We start from the raw sequence: 26020 nt of genomic DNA, 5'->3' as shown, positions 1-26020 counted from the left end.
TGTATTGACTACATTTTTTATTTGGTTCCCACCCGCAGGCCACATGTTGAGTCCCGCGTAAACCCAAGCCGCACTACGGGCCGCATGCGACTCGCGGGGCCGCATGTTAGTAGCCCTGCTCTAAAGCAGGTGCTCAGAGCCAGCTGGCTTTATAGCTCAGGCTGTAGAGGCTCCTATACTAAGCTCCAGAAGTCCCATGTTCAAATCTGCCTGCTCCAGAGGAGAAGGACTCACAACCACAGACTGCAGAGGTTGATGCCTTATCCATTAGACCAGTGTTTCCCAAACAATGGGCTGTGGCTGGGGAAAAAAATGCCAGGCCTCAGTGTGGCTACCGGGAGGGGGACAGAGGAGGTGGGATGAGGGGAACTAGCTTCCGGGAAGCAGGGCTGTCCCACGGAGATCAGGGTGGGCAGGCAGTAGAAGCAGGGTTGAAGGTAGTGGGGCTGTCTGGTGGAGATTGGGGAGGGCAGGCAGCTGAACCAGGGCTAGGCAGGGAGGAGGATGGGGGAAGCAGGGCTGGACAGGGGCAGCAAGGCTGGTGGGGAGGTAGTTGGGGGAGCAGGGCTGACTGGGGGAGATTGGTGGGGGGCAGAAGGAACCAGCTGCTGGAAGCAGGACTGGACTGAGGAGAGCGGGAGGAGAAGGTGGGGAGAGCAGGACTGACCTGGGCACCTATAGACCCTGGCAGACGAGTGAGTCTGGCCGGGGATTCCATTTTGCCCCGACCAGACTCACTTGTGTGAACTGCCTGGCAGGTAAACACACTCAGGCAGCGTGAGCACATCTACCAGCCAGGCAGTTCGTGGCTAAGGACTGATACACCTAATAATAATAAAATTTACCTAATTAGAAAATACCAGACATTTTATATGTCTGGTAATTTCTTAATTTGTTTCCCGGACAAAACCCTCAAATACCGGACTGTCTGGTACAAAACCGGACACCTGACAACCCTACCCCTCCATGCACCCTTCCTCCTAGCCAGATACCCTACCCCCAATCTGCTCCTGCTCCCGCCTCCTGGAGTGCCCATGCGGCGCCGGGTCCCCCAAGCACTGGCTCAGGCTGGGTGGAGAATGCAGCTGCGTGAAACATTGAAAATGTATTCAGTTTTCATTCTTTTTTTTATATGTGTTTATATTTTTGGGCTTCAAAAAACAGTACTGAAAAAAAAAAACGGGCTCCAACTAAAGTAAAAAGTTTGGGAAACCCTGATCTAGCCAGCTTTCTATCCCTCTTACAGTCCATTTATCCAATCCATATTCCCTTAACTTGCTGGCAAGAATATTGTTGGTGACTGTAGCAAAAGCTTTGCTAACACTGGCACTGCGGGCTTTGGGAGGATCGGAAACAACTTATTTGAATATTCATCATTTGCTTAATGAATATGCAAATATGTAAATGAATGTTACCGGTCCTCCAAAAGCTCGTGAATGGATTTCCTGGTCCCTGTGTCAGAAAGTTTGGGAATCCCTGCACTAGACCACTGGAAAATCCACCCCACTTCCTTACCTTCAGCTGATGCCAGCTCCAGAGCAAGGCAAGTTGGTTGTGGCTCCCTGAGCACAACCAGCTACTGCAAGTATGACAGCATGTACATTGCAGTAAGACAGCATGGACTGATAGCTTTAAATATGTATTTAAGAAACAGCCTGAGGCTCCGTTAGGGTGTTTTATTGTAGGATAACAACACCTCACACAAAATAGATCACAGACTATGGAACATCATAAACAGCCACTATTACATTGCAACAGCGATATAAAGAACAAGAAAAATATTACATGATTACATAGCTTTCAAGCTAAACTTTCAGAGCACCTTCCATGTGCAATGAGGAATAGTTGGAGGTTTTTTAATAGTTTGTTATTACAGTGTTGAAATGTATTTACAATAGATTTTATGCAAACGTAATTCTCCCTTACAGTGTGTCATGAAATCATTCAACCCAAACTGGCAATATGCATCTAATATCAGGTCTTTGCCGTGACATTTCTATAGTCTATCATTAAGCCCTTAGAATCGGTGTTCCACAGTTGCCATAGCTAATTGAACATTCAGATTCTAGGTACTAAGGTCTAAATCACAGGACTGGCAGGCAAAGTATTGGAAATCAAACTAATTGTGCTTGAATGACAACTTGAACAGTTAGCCATGAGTCCTGGGGCACTGTTTGTCAATCTAAAATGTTGGATGGTAAATAAACTCATAGGTGTCGTCAATATTGTACAAATATCAGAGATCTAATATTACATAAATACTAAGGAAACATCAAGTAAACTTAACCAGAAGAGACCCATTAATCCATGCTTCTTTTGCCAGTACAATGGCTATGTTTACTAACATATCTCATTTCAGGGAATGGCTCCCTGTCCCCTTACTGCTACAAACACATTGCATTTCATGCTCTTAAAGACACTGGCTGTGTCTACATTGGCCCCTATTCCGTAATAGGGATGGTAATGTAGCACTTTGGAATAGGCAAATCCGCGGGGGATTTAAATATCCCCCGCGGGATTTGCATTTTCATGGCTGCCGCTTTTTTCCGGCTTGTAGATAAGCCGGAGACAAGCGCCAGTCTGGACGCGATCCTCCGGAAAATAAGCTCTTTTCCGGAGGATCTCTTATTCCTACTTGAAAGGACAATGTAGACAATGTAGACAAATCCCTTGAAAGTAGGAATAAGAGATCCTCCGGAAAAGAGCTTATTTTCCGGAGGATCGCGTCCAGACTGGCGCTTTTCTCCGGCTTATCTACAAGCCGGAAAAAAGCGGCAGCCATGAAAATGCAAATGCCGCGGGGGATATTTAAATCCCCCGCGGATTTGCCTATTCCAAAGTGCTACATTAGCATCCCTATTACGGAATAGGGGCCAATGTAGACGTAGCCACTGTTTGGTTTGCATTCTCTGTGGCCGTGACTGGTTAATAGAGCTGATAAGAAGGAAACAAAGAACTGGCTCTGGATTGGCCTGCATGTCAGTAGTTTTTTATAGAACTGATTTTAATTGTTTAGAACCACAGCAGAATGCTGAAAGTGGAAAATACAGTGGCCCTTTTATCTCAGCAGCTACCTTTAAAAAAACAACAACAAATCAACAACCTGTTTTTCCTCCACTCTGTTGGTGGCAATTAAATCTTAAACTGTTTTCAATTTTATGTGACAGGAGCAGAGAAACAAATATTAATCAGCTCTGGCACAGAAAAGGTAAATGTGCCTGCCTTTCTCATAATTCACTTTAATCCCACATTCCTGTTTGTACTGCTCTAGTCTTCCATCCCCATATATTAATTTTGTTTCTCATATTGCTAATTTATACCATCGCCTTCCTCAGTACCAACTGACACTTGTACTGACCTTTGCATAATACACATATTCTACCAGTATTCTCCATTACCTCCTAATTTGCCAGGGATTAATTTGTCCTATAGCTTTTAATATGCGGCTGCTGCTTCAGAAAGTGCAGCTCTCAGTTTCATCAATCCCCCCTTTCAGAAATACCTATTATTCACTTCAGATAACAATTCTCAAAAGTCTATCATCTTGGCTGCCTTTTATCACCTTTTCCAAAGCAATAATTTCCTCCTCCTGTTATTTCAGTGGACAGCCCAAAAAGAGTAGCAGCAATTCTTATAGTCTTCCCTTATATATATATATATATATATATATATATATATATATATATATATATATACTTGTTTGCTTTTTGATGCTGGCATGAGATAAATGGAGCTGTTCTTCGGATGCCACTGTGCATAAAACTTACGAGAGCAGGAAGGCTATTATGTGCCTTTTCCTTTTGTTTTAAAATATACAAGGGGTTTCCATCTCCCAGTGATGTGCAAATGTGACTCCCAATCGCATTCATTGAAGTTACATGTCCACATCAAGAGAGATGAGACCCTTCATTCTCTTTATGTGACTTTGCCTAGTAATAAAAAGGCAACAAACACATTGTCTGTGGCACGTACACACATTAAAACAGCACCAATATATTTTTCTGCTATAACAATCAGAAGTTACACACAACTCTCAATCTGCCCAAGTAAACAAGTACTATGGGTCTCTCATATTATAACACAGAATACTCTACTTGATCATTTATGCTGGTTGCTTGAGGTCCAACAGAAGAATGTTATCGCCTCCTTCCTCCTTTGCCTCCTGTTTAAGAGCAATTTTTTCAGGGGTGAGCACGACTTTCTCTGTTGGCGGAGAAGCACCTTTTGTTCCGCTGCCTTTGTCCTTCTTTACTTTAGTGATCACTTCTGTGTAGGAGATCTCTTCTGTCACTGGTTCTTCGGCCCCACTCGCTGAGACTGCATGCACGCCGGCTTCCTGGATTCCTTCTTGTCCTTCAGCTACTGTTCGTTCTTTAGCTTTCTTATTGAGCTTGAATGTCTCCTTTGTTGGTGCTGCTTGTGAAATAGTTTTCTTGAACCGTATCCCTGATTGTTTCAGCCTCTCTCCTGACTGCCTTATTCGCTCTCTCCTCTCTGGTGTCACTATTCTAGTTCGCAGTCTGTCCACCTTCTTGCCAAAATTTTGTCTGGTCTTCTGGATATTTTCCCTTGAAAATGCCTTTTTGATGTTATCTATGCGTCTCATGCCTGATTTTTTAAATCTGGATGCTCTGCCTTCTTCTATGTAATATTCTTCATCCGAAGAGAGGTCATCAGGTGGGAAGAATTGCTCCTCCAGGTTTTCACCTCCTGTCCTGTCTTTGATTACAGACAGAGAAGACGGGCATTCGGTTTCCTCCTGTGAATGAAAACATAAAGACATCTGTCTGCTAGTGTTTTAAGAGAGCTGAGCAATTAAGCATGTGGGCTTTTTTAGCTTCTTGTTTATAGCTAGAAACAACAGAGGTATAATAATGCTGCACAGGGAGCTAGGGAAGTCTGGAAAGCCTATTGCCAAGCTCTGGGAGACAGACCCATAGTCTCCTATAGACAACTACCTAACCTCAAGATGATTCTTACCAACAACCACAGGACATACCACACTAATACCAACCCTGGTACTTTCCCTTGCAACAAACCCCGTTGTCAGCTTTGTCCACATATTCGCTCTGCTGACACCATTATTGGGTCTAACCAAGTGAGTTATAAGATCAAGAATACATATTCCTGTGCCTCCAGAAATGTAATCTATGCTATTATGTGCCGAAAGTGTCCGTCTGCTATGTACATTGGACAAACATCTCAGACACTTCGCCAAAGAATCAATGCCCACAAAACAGACATTAGACAGGATCACAAAGAAAAAACAGTTGCTTGTCATTTCAACCAGAAAGGACACTGTCTGAATGACCTACTCACCTGCATCCTACTTCAGAAGACATTCAAATCTGCACTTGAAAGAGAATCCTCTGAACTGCCATTCATGCTAAAATTCGACACTCTCCGCGGAGGCCTGAACAAAGACTCCAGCTATCTTACCCATTACAAAGATAGCTTCCCTAATTATCACCTCTAACACTATTAACTCACGGACATCTACCCTTCCCCACCTCTGATATCATTAACTCACAGGCATTCACCTTCCTTCCCCCCCCCCCCCCCGCATCCCCCTTCTGTTCTGAAATGTGATTTGTCCTTTTCATATGCGTTCTTTTTTTTAATTGTATCCTTTGGTATATATGGTTGTGACTATTTTCTTCCACTATTTGATCTGAGGAAGTGGGTCTGGCCCACGAAAGCTCATCATCTAATAAACCATCTTGTTAGTCTTTAAAGTGCTACATAGTCCTGTATTTTGTTATTGCCAAGCTATGTGATCTCCCAAGAATCAACGGGAGTGGCAATTCTCAGATTTTTGCAGCCTCTGCTCAGTCCCATAGCTGGTTAGGGAGAAAGCCTTTAATGGCTGGTTCTATTCCAAAAAGGGATGAACAATGTAATACTAGCATCAGTGTGGCTCACGTTTATTGGGCCTCAAAGGCCTGCAGCTCAGAGGTGATAGCCCAGCTGACAGTGATAAAGCACGTGTTCCTATGCACCAGCCCTTCTAGGCTGAGACCCGAGAGTCAAGCTGGGTTTTTGCCTTTTCACACATCACTGGCAATGAGCGTTGTGCCAGTCAAGTTGGGCCTTCACTTCTGTTAGCGTACAGGCTTTTTGGTCAGCCGGCCAGGCCTGCCAACAAGGGCGGGTAAAGGAGGCAATTGCCCTGGGGCCCTGTGATTCTAAAAGGCCGAGAGCTCTGGGCCACCACCTCTGTTGCATTAGTGGCGGTGGCTGGAACCCCAGGCTCTTTAGAATCACTGCCGGACCACCACGCAGCATGCTTCAGAGCCCTGGGCTGTGCGCTCTGGCTACCTCTGAGGGCAGGTGGGGAGAGGAGGGAACATCATACAATCCAAAAAGCACTGGTGGCTGGCTGCCCCAACCCTGCCCATCCTGCCTGAGGCCTTGCCCCTTCTGGGAGCATGGAGCAATCCCCCTCCACACACACAGATTGCCTAGGGGCCCGGAGATCCTGTAGGTTCTCGTGCAGCCAGCAATTGCATTTTGGGTATGACTTTTGGATACTTTTATACTATTATGTGTGAAGAACAACGAACAAAGACCATGTGTGCATTGCTTCTGTCTGGCCAGCTGGTGGTGATAGTACAATGGGAAGGGCTAAGGGCTAGAACGAAAATGTTACAGGGTTTGGTGGGAGTGTGAAATAGGAACGTACAGTGAAAGGCTGCCTGGCTTTTCTCTCAAGCAAAGGTCAAGCAACCAGTTAGGATAGGCAAAAGGAACTGGGGAGGGTAGAAACGTAAGAAACCCTAAAAGCCCCCAAAAGTCCCGGCCTTATCCAGAGCACAACCTCACTCTTTTCGCCGCCCGGATACAAAGAGGATGGAACAAAGACTCCAGACTCCCACCCCTCCAAAATGGAACATGAGCATAAGTTGTAAGGCAGTGCTGGGCAAAGTAGACTAACGAGCGGACCTCATAAGTGGCCCCGCTTCATCTCAGTGGGCTGCAAGATTGTTGTAATAAAGCCAGTCTCCCAGAAGAGGGTAGTTGTGCCAACTGCGCTTGCACACCTAGAATTTGCGGGGAATGCAGCTTGAATTGTAACAGCACTTTGGAAGCAGAGGGAGCGCATGGCTCTCACAATGCAGCGTGCAATCAGCAGGCACCTCACTTCACATGCCCTTGCTTTACATACGTGTCACTTTTGTAATACTGGTAGGGAAAAAAATTATGTGGACAGAAACCAGAAGAATCTGGAACATTGAGTGTGGACAACAGTGAACAAAATGTCTGGTGGGCAACACATGAAACCCCAATGGGCTGCAGATTGCCCACCACTGTTGTAAGGGATGGGACTGGGACATGCATGGCAGGTACATTTGGGCCTGCTAAGGAGGAGGAGGTGGGAAAGAGAAGGGGGACACAGGCAAGGCTCTGTGGCATCAGGGCCGGGAAGGAAGATACTTGGAAACATACTGCACCGGCGTGTAGCGCTAGTGTGGAATCCATTGTGTAAATAGCTGCCATTTCATGTAGGCGAGAAGGTCACGTAGTTTGAAAATGTGAGAAAGTGAAACATTTTATCATGAAAGAGAATGTAATAATGCAGAAAGTTTGCCCAGTAACAAGCATGCGCAGAGTGATAGTTTGTTATGTAGCTCCTACTATAAGAGGAGTTGTAGTTGTATTCTAAGGTAGAACACACTTTGGTGGGTTCTTGCTATGTTGCAGCATTTCTAAATAAACTATTCTCCGTACCTTTTACTGAGTGTAAGGCTCGTTTCGACACTAGGGATATACTTGCTTGGAGCTAACCCCAATAAACATCACATTGCCTGCACTTCGGCCTTCTAGTCGTCTGTTTTTTGTGATTGTGTGACAAGAACAAGGGGAGGAGGAGGAGAAGGGAAAGTTCCCTAGCAGCCTCCACACAGCCTCACTGACTCCATATGAATGCTTCGGTATTACCGGTCTCCCCTCCAGCCTTTCATTAGGCTTACACAGTTGTAGCTAACTGGAACTTAGTAGCAAAATCTGTTGATGCACAAGGAGGAAGAGAATCCATCTCAGACCCTCCAAGGGCAGATGGTCACTGCAGCTAGCCCTGGTGACTGGCATCCAGACCTAAGCTCCTAGGTCAGCCTAGCCTGACTGCAGGTGATCTTTCTCTTTGTCCACCTGCCCATGTGTAGCCATGGGTATAACTTGTATCCACACTGCAAAGGTAGATCTTCAATGGGAAGTTGTTGAGTGGAGCATTAATTGCCTTGGTATCACTGCCTGCCATGTCCCAGGTATTGCTAATTTGAACGGACTGTTAAATACATAATCTAGAGATGTGTCCTGCTAACCATGTACTAAGCAGTGACACTAGTTGATACAACACGTTTACTTTACAACTTTTGCCTTATTTCTCTGTTGTCTGATCACTAAGCCCCATCATGGAACGTGTGGATCAGCCCGCCAGAGTCACATTCTGGCTGGTAGTAGAGGACATATTGCAAAAAACACAGAGCCAGTAGCAGCTGGGAGAGGGAACCCGCCACCCCATTCTTACCCCAGCCATCGCCTCCTCCTGCACACAAGCAGCGTTGCACAGAGACTGCTCAGACTCCCCAGAGAGCAGCTCCTCACAGCCTCAGGCAGAAGGCTCGGCTTATTAATATTGCTTCTGCCTAATATAGCATTTCCCATTTGTGGGATTGTCATGGCCGATTTCAGGAGTTTGTCAGAACGTGGCCCGTAACTTAATAGTTTCTAAATACCATAGAAGTTTGAATGAGAGAGGCCTCTGGTGGCTGGATGGCTGGTGAGCAGGGCTCTGGCCAGTGGCAGGACCCACCAGTGCTGATGGTGGGGAAAGGGGAGAGCAGGCTGATTTGCCCACTTTTTTGAGAAAGTCGGGACATCGGTAGGAGGGCTTAAATACAGGACTGTCCCTTTAAAAATGGGATGGTAAGTCACCCTTCTGATGTGGAGAAAGATGCTAAGAGCCTGATCCTGTTCCCCCTGATGTCAAAGGTAATATTCCATTGATTGCATTAGTGCGGGAGCAAGCCCTAAACTGGGTATTGCCTCCCACCCCCATGTTCCCGTGAAGAAACTAAACCATTTGTCGGTGGAAACAGCAGGATGTGGCAGTAGCAGTAAGGCGTCTGCCTGCTTTCCCCCTTCTTCCATCAGCAGGCGCACGAGGCGATGGCTTGCAAGGCAGCCAGAGCAAATTAAAAAGGGGAAAGAAAAGGAGGGTTTTTCCCGCTCAGAAGGGAATCAATGTACTTGCCTCCTCCAAGACAGCTGGCTTGCCACCGTGATAGGGGCTGAGTCACAGAATGCTCGTGCAAGCCAATGGGAACTACCCCAGGCTCAAAATTTAGCCTGTGCTTGTGTCCGTGCTCAGCACCTCGCCAGCGCAGGCTGCACATAAATACCATTCGTAGGCACTGAGCGGTGACAGAGCATTGCACTGGCATGAGAGATGCCACACAACTTGGTTTTGCAAACTGGAGAAAGAGCCGGTGTGTTATTTGCCCTACTTGTGCAGTAGTGCATGAGCTCGTCGCTGGACCCCTCTAGGAATCCCTCTGCACACCCGTGGCGCTAAGACTGCGTATATAAAACACCATTAGGGTGGGCCTAGCTTTAGAGTACCTCATTCTACTCTGAGCATGTGCAACACCAGCTCTCAACAGCCATGTACAGCTGGTGGGGCTTCAGGTTTTAAGGTCTGGTCTAACAGCGCAAAGCAAACAATATGAAGCTCACTGTAGCCATTGTGGTCATATCCAAATTGATGTCCCCATGGAGAGTCATATTACAAACCTGATGTTTATAACCTGAAACCATTCCCTCCAGCACACCCTGAAGTCTCCATAGCTCCTGGGGGTACCTGCTCTTTTCTTTTCCATTTAAATCAGGGTTATAAAAGCTGTACTTTGTGCATGCACCAAGGACTTTGCAATTACATCTATTAAAGGTCTGCCAGCGTCCTCTTGGGTCTGTGGCTGTGTATGCAATTGAGGAAAGCCGCTAGCCAGTGCTGCCTTTTTCTCTTGGTGAAGTTCCTAACGAGTCCTATCTTCTTCCATGTGCTATAGAAAGGGGTGCCTGGAATGAGACAAGGGCTCCTGCCTCACTGATTGCACATAGCGGGGGTTATAGAGCAGTCTCGTGCTGTCTAACAAGGACGAGAATGGCTTTGTATCCCCATTTGTTTTCTAATGTGGGAAATTCCATGCGTGTGTAAGTCAATTCTCAACTTTGTCTTCCATAACTTAACTAGCCTGAACTCCTTAGGCATCTCACTGTAAAGCAGGTTTTCCAGATCTCTGATCATTCCTGTGTCTCTTGTCTAAACCTCCAATTTTTCATCAGCTTTTGAAGCGCAGACACCAGACTGGGACACAGTATTGCAGTAATGGGCTCACCTGTGTGGTAATACAGCTTAATTCCTGCTCCATGGTACTCCTTTGTTTTTAGATCTAAGGTGCACCAATGATCTTTGAACATAGCTTCACAGTGGGCATGCATGTTCAGCTAGCTATCTGCCATGATCACTAAATCCTTTCCAGAGTCATTACTTTCCAAGTTACTGTCCCTTTTCCAATCCTCTTTGCTTTTAGATATATGACTTTGCATTTGGAAAAATTAAAATACACATATGTTTGCATCCAGCTTACCAAATGATCAAGATCACTCTGTATAACAACTGGACCTTGTTACTTATCACTCCATCAATCTTTGAGTCACCTAAAAATTGTATTAATTATTTTATATTTTCCTCCGGAGGACTGAGGAAAATAATAAATAGTATTTGGCCAAGATTCCTGCAGGACCCCACTTAACATTCCCTATCTGATGATCCTTTCCCATTAAAAATTACATTTTAAGATTAGCAGTTAGCCGTTTTCTAATCAATGTAATGTATGCAATAGTGATTTTCTACAGTGCTAACTATGTAATCAGAATGTCAGACAGAATGTTAGACAGTATATTTATAGAGATCTCATTATCTTTATCACCTAAATTTGTAGTCTCATCTGGGGATATCATGTTTGACAAAACCCTATTTCTCATAAAAAGCATATGGATTTGCATTCATGATGTCACAGAACCTGACATCTTTATTGTCTGAATTCCATATCAGATCTATTGTTTTATCAATGTCGTGCTTAACAGGGATGTAAGACGGTGTGACTCACCGCTGCGGTGCCTCGTGCTGGACGCTTGGGGGAATTAGCTCAATTCAGCCCTGGAGTGCCCCCTTCTGGCTGGTGTCTAGCCTCCTATTACCTGATTATTAACATTCTAATGGTTCTGCAACCTTACATTTTGACCCATGTCCCTCCCTGGGTCCCTACTTGACCCAGGTGGCTGAGAACCTGCACACCTTTGGGGTCCAAGCCCTGGGTTAGTGCAATCTGTGTTTCTATGAAGCCAAACTAGATAAGCCCCATCTCTCTATAGAAGCTAGCCAATGTCCCACAAAACCCTCTTCCTGACACCACTTACCTAGCTAGTGGTTCAATTCCAGATGTTTTCCCCAGTGCCTGGTTTCTAAAGCTGGTCAATTTTTTTTTAATGAATAGGGTTTTTTCCCCATTGAAAAATGGATTTACAAAAAAAATCGTTCCAAAGTTTTTCAACAATTTTCAGTTTTGTAACTGTTTTGCCACTTTTTAAATACAAACTTTTATCAAAAATATGTTATCAAAACAGATACTATTTACAGAATAGATATGTGAGTAAATGAAAAACACTGATAATCATTTCAATGATGACTTGATAACATAATTCAATTTAAATGACAAAAATAATGAAACATTCATCCATGTTTCCAGGGAGAAATGGAAATGACTTGAAAACAAATTCTAAATAGGTGTACTGGGTTTGTCATTCAGAGCCCAGACTGCGTTTGCCAAGCTAGCAGTTCAAAAAGACCCTCACTTTCTTTGTGAACACCTGATCCTGAAATAATTGAGACAACAGCATGAAATGCCCCAAAGCCATTAATTACGGTCACTTTTCAAAACTAAAACGCTCAATAAACATGACTCTGCCACTTATTTCCCAGCCTCAACTAAAAATGTAGGAAACAATGATGAAAAAGTACAGAAAATAAAAAACAAAAATAATAAATTGTGCAACATTCTCTCAGCTCAAGAATCTATTTTGAACAGTGTAATGGCCAAGATAAGACAAAATACTCTCAAGCTCCTCAGAGTAGGAACAATCCTATACCAAAACTTAAAGCAAAGTAATGGGCCAGTGACCAGTCACCATGAGCCCTCACAATGGGGGAAATACTCAGGTGTAAATGGTTTAACAAACACAAATGGGGTTAATAAACCACTCCCACTCCTGAAGTGGGCGCACAAATCAGCTAGTAGGCAGTTTGGTGCCCCTCTTGTTGGCGGTGTAAAAGAAAAAGGCCTAAAAATGTTTGAGATGTTATCAAGAAAACCAAAAATACCCTCACCCAGAAGGCCTGCTCAAAGTAATATCTCAGCTAGGAATTTACATTTTAAATTGACCATACATTATTCAAAGCAAAGCCCGAAATAAATATCTCAAACACCCCATCACCCTCATGCCTATTAATATACCTATTAACCAGGCAGCCAGCTGGTTTACAGAAATTACCAGAATAACCCTTCCAGTCACCAAAGAGTGTCGTTAGCATCACACAATTTATGTTACTGCTAAAGCCTCCTTGTAATTAACTCTTCAGTCAATCCTTAACCTCTGGTGACTACCCAATTACAAAGCATCCTGTCACTGTGTAAAAGTGTCACTCTTCCACTGCAAGCATGGGACTAAGTCTCAAGTGATCCCTCTGTAGTTTTGCAGATGTGGAATTAAATTTCTGCTGTCAGACCAAATCTGTTCAAATAGAAGCGAAATAGGATTATTTCTCAAGGGTACCCATGGGAGTTCACCCCATAAAGTACGTGATGAATATACTGTTCTGCACATAAAACCAAAAATATGCCATTCTGCAGCCACACATACAGCTGGCATGTAGAATTGTTCTTACATAATGAAAAGGTTCTAAGGGTGGCCAGCTCAGTAAATCCCTCGTTTTGCTTACATAAAGCTTCAACTACAGGTTGTACCTCCCTTAACCAGGACTCCCCGGTTTGGCAACATCCATAGTCCAGCATGGACCATGGATGTTCCTGGACCATAGAGCCCAGGAAAAGGGAGGGCTGGCAGGGGGGCAGGAGCCCCATAAGGGGCATCAGTGACTCAGCCAGGAGTACAGAATGTGGTGGGGGGCGGACAGATGGCAGGGCAGGGAGTTCTGGCCCCAATGGAGCTCTCTAGTCCCGGTAGCCTGGCAACAGCTGTGGAGCTCTGGCCCCGACCAGGGATCTCCCAACCTAGCAGAGCCAGGGAGATCTAGCAGCCGGGGAACTCCAGCCTCAGCCCCAGCAGCAGCCAGGGAACTCTGGCCTGGGCGCACTGGTCCCATCCCTCTGCCCTGGCCACAGATCTCTGGCCCCAGCTGAGGAGCCAGGCAGCTGCGGAGCTCTGTCCTGGCGGTGCAGCTCTGGTTGTGGTGCTCCGGCCCTGCTAGTAGCGAGGCCGGCAAGAGCCCCAGGGGGCTGAGGCAGCAGCGGGGCCAGGTTGGAGTCCTAGCCCACTAGCAGCATAGGCCAGGAGGGAAGGGACCTTCCGTGGTCCGGCAAATCCCCTTGTTCAGGACCAGCGAGGTCCAACCTGTACAATCCTTGTCCCTTAAATTCTGACAGGAGCTTAAACAGGTGTCACCTGTTTAACCCAAAGCACATGAATGCTCTCAGTGTTGTTGTATTTCTAAGGATATTAGAGAGACAAGGTGAGTGAGGCAATCGCTTTTATTGGCCCAACTGCTGTTGGCAAGAGAGACAAGCTTTCCCCCGGCTTTGTTTACACTTGAAAGTTTAAAGTGCAGCTGCGGCAGCCCTTTAAAGTGTGACCATGGCATGAGCACCAGGAGAGAGCTCTCAGTGCTTTATTTAAACCACCTCCACAAGAGGAGTAGCTAGCGCTGTGTGTGTGTGTGGGGGGGGGGGGGGGGAGTAGCAAGTGGTGTGTGTGTGTGTGTGTGTGTGTGTGTGATTTCACACCCCTGTGACTTTCATTGGGAAAAACATCCAGTTTTGGTGATAAAAAACTTCCATTCCTATGATAGCCTTTTTTCTTTTCCCTTCCCTTTATTATCAACAATGTAGATATCACCCCTGCTTTTTCCAGTTTTATTGGCCTCCAGGCAGTGACCCACAATGCCCATGCTGACTACCCGGCTCAGCAGTTTTAACTCCATCACCCTACAGCCAGGTAAACAACAATCCATCCTTTCCTCTTGCAAACCCTGGTGATTTTAAATGGCTCAGTGTAAGATGGTCTTCCCAGGTGACCATGGCTGGTTATTGCACCAAACGCCTTCTTGCTTGGACCATCACGGAGCTGCTGGATCTGATCAGTGTGTGGGAGAGAGGAGCCTGTGCAGTCCCAGCTGCACTTGACATGTAGAAATTGGAACCCCAATGGGCACATTTTTTTAAGCTTGTGCAAAAAGGGCTCTGTTCAGGACACTTCTCAGTGTAGAGTGAAGATAAAGGAGCCGAGGCAGGCATAGCATGATGTGAGGGAGGCAAACTGTCATGCTGGTGCTGCACTGAAGACCTGCTGTTTCTATAAGGAGCTGGATGCTATTCTTGGTGGTGGTCCCACCTCCCCCACCAAGAGCCCTGTGGATACTCTGGAGGGCATAGAGACAGCAGACAGAGGACCTAACCCAAAGGGTGAAATTCTTGGTGAAGAGGTTGAGCATGCAACTATGGCCATAGGAACATTACCCCTCAGTAAGGTCTAACCTGCCACAGAGGCACCCCCAGCTTTCCTTTAATCTGCCAAAGGCACATTCGACTGCCGTGACCTAGTCAGCCTGTTGTTAAAATGCTTATTGCTGTCTAGTTGCCCTGTGTAAGGTTTTAGGAAAACAGTCCTGTAAGAGGTAAGCCAGAGTCTCAGTATTACTAGGGGCATTTCCACTTCCCCTCTGTAATCTTGTGGTCTGGAAAGAAAGTCCCTGCTTGCAGCTTTCTTTGAAGGCCAGTGTTCCTGAAGATGCACGTGTCATGCATCTTTCCACTCCACCCCACACTGATGTCTATGAAATGCCCATGGTGATCCACAAATACCACAGAGAAGAATCCCTTCCTATCGAGGTACTCTGTTACAAGGTTGTCTGGTGCTAAAATTGGAAAGTGTGCCATCTATCACCCCAACACAGTTAGGGAAGCCCATCTCTGCAAAGCTGTTCACTATTTCATGCACATTTCCCAGAGTCATGGTCCTTCATAGCAGGATGCAATTTGTTGTCCTGCACTCTTGCCTTAATACAGCCCCAATGGTCAACTTCTCCACTTCAAACTGATTTACAGCCAATGGGTAGCAGTCTAGATTCACTGGACAGCAATTGCCACACACTTCTCTGCCGAAAGGCAGCTCTCCTTCTGGTGACCTCGCACCACAGGGTTGGAGCCAGCCCAGCACATGCTCTGGGAAAGTTGCTTTAGCATCCTAAAGTTCTGTAGCTACTGCTCTTCATCCCACACCTGCATGACAGTGTGATTCCACCAATCAGTGCTGGTTTCCCTAGCCCAAAAGTGACGGTCCCTACCTCATGGAGCTGCTCTGATAGTGCCAAAAGCAGTGCTAAGTGGATGCCGTCCATATCCCAAAGACTGTCAGGTGCCATGAGTCTTCCTCTGTCAGTAACTTCACAATTAACTGCACTGCCATGTGTCATGTCCTCTTGAGCATGGAAGAGAAGTGCAGGATCCCTCCCTTGGATCCCTCCCTTCTCACTGCACAGCAAACAACGGCAGTTGAAAAAAAATGTCACGAAAGAAATTTGGAAACCAATGGAGATCAGGGACAGAAAGCAGTGCATGATGGGATGCTTAGCATGGTCCCAAGATGCACCATGTTCTGTTCTACCTTCCCAGGATGCCTAGTGACAGAAGGTGTCACCAGGCACTGTGGAATACCTACCCACAATGCATTACACTGTCGATGATGGTGCCTTCAGTGTGGGTATGATTTGTAAACAGGGGAAGCAAGTGTGAACATCTTTTGTCAATTTTGGTTTTGTCAATTTTTCTGTGTTGACATGCGTTTCATTGACAAAATTCGTAGTGTGGGCTAGCCCTGGGTATTTTTTCCAGACCTGCAAAAGACCTCTGTGTACTTTGAAAGCTTGTCTCTCTCACAAACAGAAGTTGGTCCAATGAAAGCTATTACCCTCACTCATCTTATCTCAAGAAATCCAGTCTACTCTCTCATTATCTGTCTACCAGGATTCAATAAGAACACAGCGAGCAAGAAGTTAGACAACTGTGCAAGGTCATTCGGAGCACCTCCCATCTCATCCACTCCCTGGGATGGCTTCTCAATGATGCAAAGGCCATGCAGCTGCACAGGAAACTGTGTATTCCTCTGAGAGAATTAGGCATAATCTAAAGTTTGCTAAACAAGCAAGCCCAGTGAATGAGGACCTCTAAAGGAGTTCCCCTTAGGAGGTTTTATGCTGAATGGGTGTTAGGTATGTAAGGGTTAGCTGGTTACCTGGTAAGCATGCACCATACTGGAATGCTTACCGGGTTAACCAAGGCCCGGTCGGAGCCACCCCTCCCCCCCAAACGGTATGATGGGCTCCGCCCAGCCTGGGTAGAGCAGACCCCGCCTATGGCACGATGCAGCAGGCTCGGCCTGGCCCAGCTGGGCTGTTCCAGCCCTGCTAGGCCAACAGTGTTGCACTGCAGCTGGGGGCGAAGGGGGACTCCAGCTAAGGGGCCTCAGAATAGGCAGCCCTATGAATTTGTCATTATTAGCTCAAAAAAAAGCAATTTCTTAGCCAGTCTCATTTAAATGTAGATACAAAGAACATCTGCATGTGTGGGAAGGGACCAAGGCAGGGAACCCAGAAGGTGCTATGATAGAAGAGGACACTTGCTAATGATCTGCTTTCGGTCCTGGCCCACAACCACAAAAGGCAGGTTCTTACAAATGAGAGACTGTTGGAAGAGACACAGATCTACTAAGTATACCAGCGTGCTGCTGCTAACCACTAAAAGTCTTGCAACATGATGTTGATGAGCACAGCTTTTCCTAGTTCTGCAAATGTGCTGTTTTGAGCAACTTCAGTCCTAAAACACCAATGGAAAAAAATGATTTCAGGCATCTTCACTGGCCCATAGAGTTTAATCATAAGCTTCAGTTACAGGGAAGTAGAATCCATTCCTCAGTGTGGGGTTAGCACAAATGGATACGCAATGAGGAAACTTTTATAATGATCAGCCAATAAATTCCTATGATTTGGAGAAGTGCCAGGAGAAACGGAGAGTGATCTTCTAGCTATAATATGCTGGTGCCTTCCAGGCCAAACCCAAACAAAACTTTGAAAACGGGTCTCATACAAATGCAGATTAAGATCAGCTGTTTTCATCACTTCATTTTCCTAGATCGGGAAAGTCGATGTTGGCTTTTGGATGACCACTAACTCGCCCTCATTCATATCATCAGGAGACCAGACACTGCTTACACTGCTTGAGAAACCACATGGGGTTAGGTTTATACTCCCATCTGCACAGAGCCCATGAAGTTCATAGCGATGAGTTGCCTTTTAGGGATATAAACGATCAGACTAATCTCAGCTTTTATTCCCCTCCATTCAATCTCAAGCTTCCTTCTTTGTAATCAGAACGCTGAAAGGGTAAAGTTATTCCTCTAGGACTGATGGGTTGTAACTGCTGTATCCTAAAGAGTGCAAGTTAGTCATGGTTTCCCTCTCTGCTTCTGGAGAGCCAGAGGCCAATTCATAAATGTGGGTGACAGGACCCAGAAAGGCCACTGGTGACTCTCAGGCTCACACACAGCTGAATGAGGTGGCTACGCTACTAATCAGTCAACATGGCCGTTGGTCACAACAGGTGCAGTCCACTCAGAAGTATAAACAACAAGCTGATTTATTGGACTAAGCATGGCCCTGAAGGCAACTCCTTTGCTATAGCTCTGCTTTGATACTGATTCTCTCTGTGGTTTTAGCTAACAATTCACTTTTCTTCCTTAGTTTCCCCCTCTGTAAAAAATGGGATTATAATAATCACCTATGCCACAGAAGCAATAGGTAGAGTAATTGGTTAAAGTTTGTGCAGAACAATATAAGTGCTAAAATGTGCTAGAATGCACAATAAACCCTTCAGTGATGGGGCCAGCCTGACACCACATTCATCAGTTTCTTTAGACCCTAAACTTTAATTTTTCAAGGATGTTACTTGGGACACCTCAAAAGCATCACCACCATGTCATCTGGGTGCCATCCCTGTGTCCAGCCAACCATGTACAACCCACTGAGCTGCAACAGGATTTTGATGGTGACCTGATGATTCTACATCACATTTGTATTTTTATTTCTAAAAATGTAAATCGAGTCAGGAAAGTTCGGAGCGTAACCCAAAGAATCAACTCACTAATCCTCTTCCCAGTTCTAGGCCCTAGCCCTGTGTGGTATGTTGTGATCATGGGGGAGAGGAATCAATTATGATGTGGTACTAGTTTTTTGGCAGGCCAACTCAAAACATGAAGGATTTTATTTTAAGAATGCTCACTTTGATTGACATGTGAAAATCAATAGCCATGAATGAGATCCTGAATTCCTTTCATAGGACATCTTTTCTACTGGACTTTGTACCTTATTCCTGAAATAAAAGATATTACCTCAAGCACCCAGTCTAAGCTTTTAAGCTTACAGCTTCTAAATTAAAACGAACACAACTCACCTGATGTAACTCTTAGCCCAATTAGAGAGTTCCAAGAAATGGGGAAAAAAAGGAACAGATTCAAAATGAAACAAAGCATACTCACATCCACACACACATACACAATAATTCCATCTTTTAATTATGTACTCACAATGACTAGAATAGTCAAAAGCCACTTTGATGCAGACAAATGCGTTTCTCTGGTCTATTCCTCAAAACTGTCTTAGGCTACTGGTTATCTATACATGCCCATTTCCTGTCATGTGCCCTTCCATCCTATACTACAGGTTGAACCTCTCTAGTCTGGCACCCTTGGGGCCTGATCAGTTCGGAACCAGAGAATTTTCCAGACCAAGGGAAGTCAATACTGTCTAGCAGCATTACCAACACTTCTACTGCTTATGGAGTTGTTAGAGGACATTTAAAGCTAAGTAACAGCACAGAACACTGAGAACTAGGACTGGTGACTGCAAACAAACTTTGTGGGTCTGCTGGAAACTTGGCCACACCCATGAAAAGTGGACATCCAGCTAATTAAAATTATTCTGGACAATGGATGTTTCTAGACCAGAGAGTTCTGGACTAGGGAAGTTCAAATGTACTGCAGTTCCAACAGACGTACTGCACTCCAATCTAAGCTAAAACTGTGACTATCTATGACAACAATCTGGGTGGCAGGGGTACCTGGCTGCCTCTCTCTCCATTACATGGCCTTCTTCAAATTTAATCATCAGTGCAAAAATATTCCCACTGAGCCTCAAACCTGCTCGAATGGAGTTTGGAAAGTTTCCATTCCTATGGGATGTTTGAGGTTAAGCCAGCAAAAGAATATGCAGAAGCTGCTTTATTTCCAGCCAACCAGATCCAAATTACACTATGCAATTTGCTAGACTGAACTTCCAAGTGTTTTCTCAGCCCTAATTATACCAATGTCTAGTAAATCTCCCCTTGTTCCCATTTCCCTAACTCTCATGGCCAAAAGATTAGCATTAGGTCCCTATTCAGCATCAGGGCTCTTTTTTGTGTGCTGGATGAAGGGATCCTGGACAATCATTTCTAGGTCACCAGCTGCTAATCTGCCTCTATTAATTGTTGTAGCAAAACTATTAATTAAGACAAATTAATGGGGGCAATTTTCTCTGTTTTCACTTTACAGATAAACTCCTGTGCTGATTGACAGAATCCATTACAGAAATAAAAACTCAATGACCCAAAGCGGTAAATCACACGACCCTCATTACATACTGGCCTTCACAATATCCCTAATGACTCTCAGGCAAAACTCCACTGCAGAAGAAGTCTTCCCTTCCAACATCCAAACTTGCTAATGAACTCCGTTATGGTGCATTGCAGTTTACAGTGCCAGAGAGTAGAAGTCCCAAATTGCTTCAGTCCTTGTCCATCCTTTTTTATTGAAATTTCACACCATTATTGCCTCGGTGGTGGTTTGAGGAGTGAGTTGCACTAATGTGCCCATATCAGTGTAACAATACAGGGCCATGCCCCTGGCGTAGCAGTGCTGCACAAAGTGAGGTTGTAAAGTTTCAAAGCACTCCTAGCAAGTTCCTCATCTCTAACACTCTCGGAATGGGGACAGTTGTCACCCACGTTAAGCACTGCATTTCAAGAGAACTAGCGCATTTCCCCCACCCCTCAGCTACTCTCACCAAGCACAAGACAAAGGGGATAAGAGAGATTTCCACTAGTTAATGCACGCGCATGTGTGTGTGGGGAGGGGGGGAGTAGGGGAGGTGGACTGAGGCCTTGTCTACACTAGAAAGTTAAGTCAATGTAACATCACTTGGGGCACTGTTCCCTCTAATATTTATGTCCGTGTGCAGAATGAATTTAATTATGTCCACCAGTATGGAGATGATGTGTGACACATCACTGCTATATGGGTGCATATAGCAAAATTCATTCTGCACATAGATGCTCTGTGGCAGGGGTGGGGCCGAGTGTCTGAAGGGGCTCAGGGTTGGGATGCAGGGTGAGCTGAGGGCCCTGTCTGGGAGTGCAGGCTCTAGGGTGCAGTCAGAGATGAGGGGTTTGGGATGGGAGAGGGCTCCGGGCTGAGACAGAGAGCTAGGGTGTGTGTAGAATCTGGAGGGGGGGGATTTCAAGTACACGTTCCCCTGAGAGTGAAGACTCCCCCCAACCCTCTGTCACTGCAGCAGCTGTGGCCCTGGAGAGAGGTGTCTCTCTGCTGGCTGTGTCAGCTGCATGCTAGGGCTGGGGTATGGGCGTCTTTCTGCTAGCCATGGCAACTCCATGTCGGGGCCAGCTGCAGACAGAGGCGGCACTTTGTGCTTGGGGTGAAAAAACTCTGTATGGCAGCCCTGTGCGCCTGCACTGGCCTTTGTAGGCAGCTGTGTGGCATAGAGAGAACTTAAGACAGGAGTGTGCAAAAAAATCCACTCTGAGAGGTGCAGTTAAACCAATTTAAATCCCTGTGTAGACAGAATTCTTCTGTTGACCTAGCTACTGCCTCTCAGGCTTTGTCTGCACTTCAGGGTTTTTGCACAAGAAGCTTTTTGCGGAAGAGATCTTCCGCAAAAAGTTCTTGCGCAAGAGTGCGTCCACACTGCCATGCGCTTTTGCACTAGAGTGCGTCCACACTGCATAGATGCTCTTACGCAAGAAAGCTCTGATGGCCATTCACAGAACAGCCGTCAGAGCACCTGCACTTTTCCGAATAGGCTCTTTTTGCGCAAGAAACCCCTATGGAGCGGCCACACCTGCTTTTTTGCACAAGAGCTGTAGTGCAAAAAGGAGTTACGCCTCATGGGGAGAGGAATAACTCTACCGGCAAAAGCCCTCTGTCCTGTCGATTTACTGTATTTTTTGGTTTTTGCGCGAAAACACACTTGAGGTGTGGACACTCTGCCGGTTTTTGTGCAAAAACAGCTGTTTTGGCACAAAAACCTTATATTGTAGACATAGCCTAAGAGAGGTGGATTACCTTCAGCAATGGGAGAATCCCTCCTGGTGGCATAAGCAGCACCTACAACACTGAAGTGCTGCAGCCAGGCTGCCGGGCTGCTGTAGCATTTTAAGTGTAGAAATGCACTAAGAGGAATCCACTCTTGCTGTAGCTGAACTAAGCAGGAGTGGGAAATGAAGAGTGAAAAGAGTAATTCAAGATACTGATTCTGTTCCTGAATATAAGAAAATCAGATGCTCTCTGCAAAGGCTCCTTTGTATGAAAAGCATAAGAACGGACAATAGAAGTAGCAGTAGTTGTCTTGTATGGTTCTGTGTAAATCTCTGGTAGGACATTTCCACCTCCTTTCTCATGAACTATTTGAAATAAATGACAACAAACATGTCTGAGGGGAAAATAAACAGCATGGTTTGTATTGAATTAGACACCTCCCCCCCAAAATATTTTCAGAAACATTGACAATGTTGATGCTATTTAAATATCTCATACGATGATTAAGAGTGACAGCAGTGAAGCAGCATCCCCCAAGTGGACGAAGGATTCAAAGATGCTTATTTCCTCCAGCAATGTGATTATTTATAAGGAAAATCAAAGAATATCTACATTCCTGCCTACCATAATAGTGCAGCGTTAGAGCTATTAACGCAGCCTGCAAAAATTTAAAACAAGCACTTTGCCCTCATCACCTGCTCAGGCTCAGCAGGGTCACATAAGCATGAGAGAAGAATTTGACTCACTGCCTCTATCTAATAAGATTTTATGCTATCAGCAGTTTCCACCTGCGCTGTTTCCATTGCTACCCCAAGTTTGGCTATTACTGCCTCTTACCAGAAATCAAGTAATTTAAAAGCTCATTTGGAGCTCAAAACACTTAAGCACATGAGTAACTTTTCTCAAATGAACACTCCCAATCACAGACATGGGTCTATTCACATTTAAAAAAAAGGTATCTGCGTGTGTTCATGAGTATTTTAAAGCATACGTAATGAGGAGGTACACAAACAAAACTTTTAGGGTCCAGTTTTATGTTTCTAATTAGGTACTGAGCAGCCTCAGTTCCCACTTCTAGGGGAGTCGAACATACACTGACAACTATCTACTTGGAATCAGTCTGGCTCGCTTGGTTGGTACTAGAACGATAAGTATGGCTATAGGCTTTATGGAATGTTTGTGAGTTGCTGAAGGCATTAATCTCACTCATAACATCTGTATCCCACATTACAGGGTAATACCTGAATGTTTGCACTATAAGCCTCCATAGCTGTGCAAATCACCAGACAGGAGACAGACATTAATTACTGTCAAATGTTGGTCTCCTACAGGAATTATGTCCTGCCTGACAAGAAAGGCCCATTGATACCAGATGGACTAGAGTGGAACATTTAAGAAGACAACAGACTTTGTTATTTACTCTCCCCTCTATGGAGATGAATCTTCCAAATGAATCCTTCCCATCAGCTGAGTCTGCAGCTCAAAGCACATGCAAAGAAGGGGATAAAAAAACCCTAACAAGGAGGAGCTGTGTCTTTATGATGCTTGGATGCTGGGGTGAAAAGATCACTACAGGTTGGACCTCTCTAGTCCAGCATTCTCTGGTCTGGCAACATCCATGGTCCAGTATGATTTTAGTTAGCCCCATGTCCACTAATCATGGGTGTGGCCAAGTTTCCCGTAGTCCCATAAAGTTTGTTTACAGTCACGAATCCTGGCTTTCACTGTTTTGTGCTGTTATTTAGCTCTAATCTACCCCTAAATGTCTTCTAAGAGCCCTGTAAGCAGTGGAAGTGTCGGTACTATTGCTAGATAGTACTGAACTCCTGTGGTTTGGCAAATTCTCTGGTTCGGCACCAGTCAGGTCTTCAGAGTACCAGACTAGAGAGGTTCAACCTGTAGTTTTAAGCAAAAAAATCCACAGTACATAGCATGAGTTAGCCCTAAGGACATACAGCGCTTGTTTATTATATAAACTTTTATTACTTTTTTGAAATTTAAGATTGGAACTCTTATTTCCGTTTCCTATATAATCAGTCTTTTAAACAGTTTATTATAGGATTGTCCACAAGCGTTTTCTTGACCTGGGGCAGGGGTGGCCTGTGAGCTTAGGTAAACTAGGCAGTTGCCTAGGGCGCCGCTTTCCTGGGTGCCCGATGATGATGTCATGGCCATTGACGGCCGTGCAGATGGGGGCGCCGACCGCACCTCTACCTAGGGCGCCAGCTGCCGCAGCCGGCCTCGGGCCACTCCTGACCTGGGGTAAGAGATTAATTCTTTGTGACTGGGATTAACCTGAATACTGCTGTGCTACTTGGAGTGAGGAGCCATCTTGCACATGTACACCAGATTGGAGTACACAAAGGGATGGTCTGTTACTCCATGTTATGACTGTTAGAGGGCCTGCGGTGTTTACACTGTAGAATTGGTTGGTGAAATCTAAGTACAGAATTTGGGGTCTTGTGCCCCACTTGCTAGCTGTCCACCTGGACGATGAAACCCATATTCCTGTGCCATTGCCGGATAGCTTTTCAGAGCATGCTTAGAACTTCACAGGATCCAATCCTTAACATCTAGTGTTGTAGCATTTTCCAAGGAGCGTCCTAGCCTTAAAACTCCCCTTGCACAATTAACTTTATTGTATTTGTACGATCCATGAGCAAGAAACTTATTTTCAAGAAACTTACTTTCAGACAATAAGGGCAATTGCTACTTCTTCATTTACAAGGACAAGTCTCAATATAAAATACCCTTATTGTAAGAAAAGTAAGTGATTTGTTTTTGATCCTGCAAAACATTACTCATGATAGTATTCCTTAGTTACCATATTGCCAAAGAACTCAGTGGGACTATAGACTAAAGGACTGGTTGTGTGACAAAGGGAGTACAGGTCCGAGCGTAATTTTGACTATTCGTTCCTATGAATTGAGACCAAGAAAAACTCATTTCACAGCTACCAAGAACCTTTATAACTTTGCAAATTAATTACACTGCACTTGAAAATGAGCATTAAAGGAATGACTACATTCTGGAGCCTCCATAAATAGTTTTGTTGTTTGGACTTCTACCTAATATGGTGAAAAAATAACAGATGATTGTCAGGCATGACTAGCATGACAAGATTTACAGTGCCTGCCTCATATTACCTTTCACATTGGCAACAAATAGTCCTTGCTGATCTGCAGTTAATCTTACACTCCTGGCTGAGAAACTAACCAACACTAATAATAGACTCTGTCAATTGCTATCAGGGAGTTCACATTGAAAGACACCGAGAGGCAGAAATCAATTTTAAAGAACATATAACACAACTCTTTCATTGAGAAATCTGTTACCTGTCTTTTGGTTTGTTAAACAACTAGTGTTTCCCAAGAACTATCAAGGATGGGGCAAAATTTCAAAGGTAAAATAAATTAAAGTGCACACATACCTGGTAAATTACAACCCGAAATTTGTTTTTTCTCAGCATTTCCTCTTGTTTTGCTTCAACCTTTTGCACATTAGCACTCTGCTTTTCCACCCGGGCCCTCACTTCCTTAACGTGGGAACTAACTTTGCAGGTTTTCTCAAGCAACTTGTTAACAGTGTAGCCTGTATTGCTGTGAGTCTGAGCAAGCTTTAAAATATCAATCTGCATAGTCTTGATAGCATTCTCCATTTCTCGGTGTCGCTCTTCTATTCTTTTCTGGCTCTCCTGTACACTATGTACAATGTTGGCCACTTTATCTAGGACTGTCACAATTGTATATGCAGCATCTTGCTCTTCATCTTCTGTGACATCTGAGAGCCGATTTTGGTGAATTTTGTCAGCCTCCGAGGTCACTTCATGGTGATCCATTGTGAGTGTGTTCAGTCAGCGTTACAGGAACTGAAGTATAAATGCTTCCCACGATGACTGTTCAAATCATAGGGGAACAATTCTGGAACCCTTGCGAGAAGCTCGACAGTTGGCCTCAGAGATGTTCAGAGTGGGGTGTGAAACTCCACCTCTGGAGGTTGGTCAAATATTTATAACTACAGACAATCCCTCTATGATTATTTGGATACTTTTTGCAACATGACACCTCTAAAATTAGGAAAGCAATGTCTGGAATGGAACATACATGTAAAGGGTCACACTTCTGTAGCAATGAAGTTATTAGTGTTAATCTGGGAAAGTTAAGCAACTTACTAATTAAGCAGGCAAGCCAAGTGGCATATTTATTTAAGATCTACTGTTGCTCTCATTTTAATGAAGTGATTTCCTTTGGGGGGGAATTCAGGCAGTTTTCAAAAGTAAGTATATTTAAACCAAAAGGAGCAG

At 44.9% G+C, this 26020-nt stretch overlaps 1 protein-coding gene across 1 annotated transcript; it reads right to left on the bottom strand.

The window, feature by feature from the left end:
• Window positions 1–1662: 1662 nt before the first annotated feature.
• Window positions 1663–25929, bottom strand: CAVIN4 (caveolae associated protein 4). Its single transcript, XM_075921540.2, has 2 exons — window positions 25148–25929; window positions 1663–4759 (listed from the first exon to the last, which is right to left on the bottom strand). Exons 1-2 carry the CDS (start codon window positions 25553–25555, stop codon window positions 4103–4105), a joined length of 1065 nt encoding a protein of 354 aa, XP_075777655.1. The 5' UTR covers window positions 25556–25929; the 3' UTR covers window positions 1663–4102.
• Between the last annotated feature and the right edge of the window lie 91 nt (window positions 25930–26020).

This window comes from Pelodiscus sinensis, chromosome 2 (assembly GCF_052426305.1).
Source record: "Pelodiscus sinensis isolate ZL-2025 chromosome 2, ASM5242630v1, whole genome shotgun sequence".
NCBI lineage: Eukaryota > Metazoa > Chordata > Testudines > Trionychidae > Pelodiscus > Pelodiscus sinensis.
Note: the sequence above shows the minus strand (reverse complement) of the source record. Positions and strands in the feature narration are given on the sequence as shown.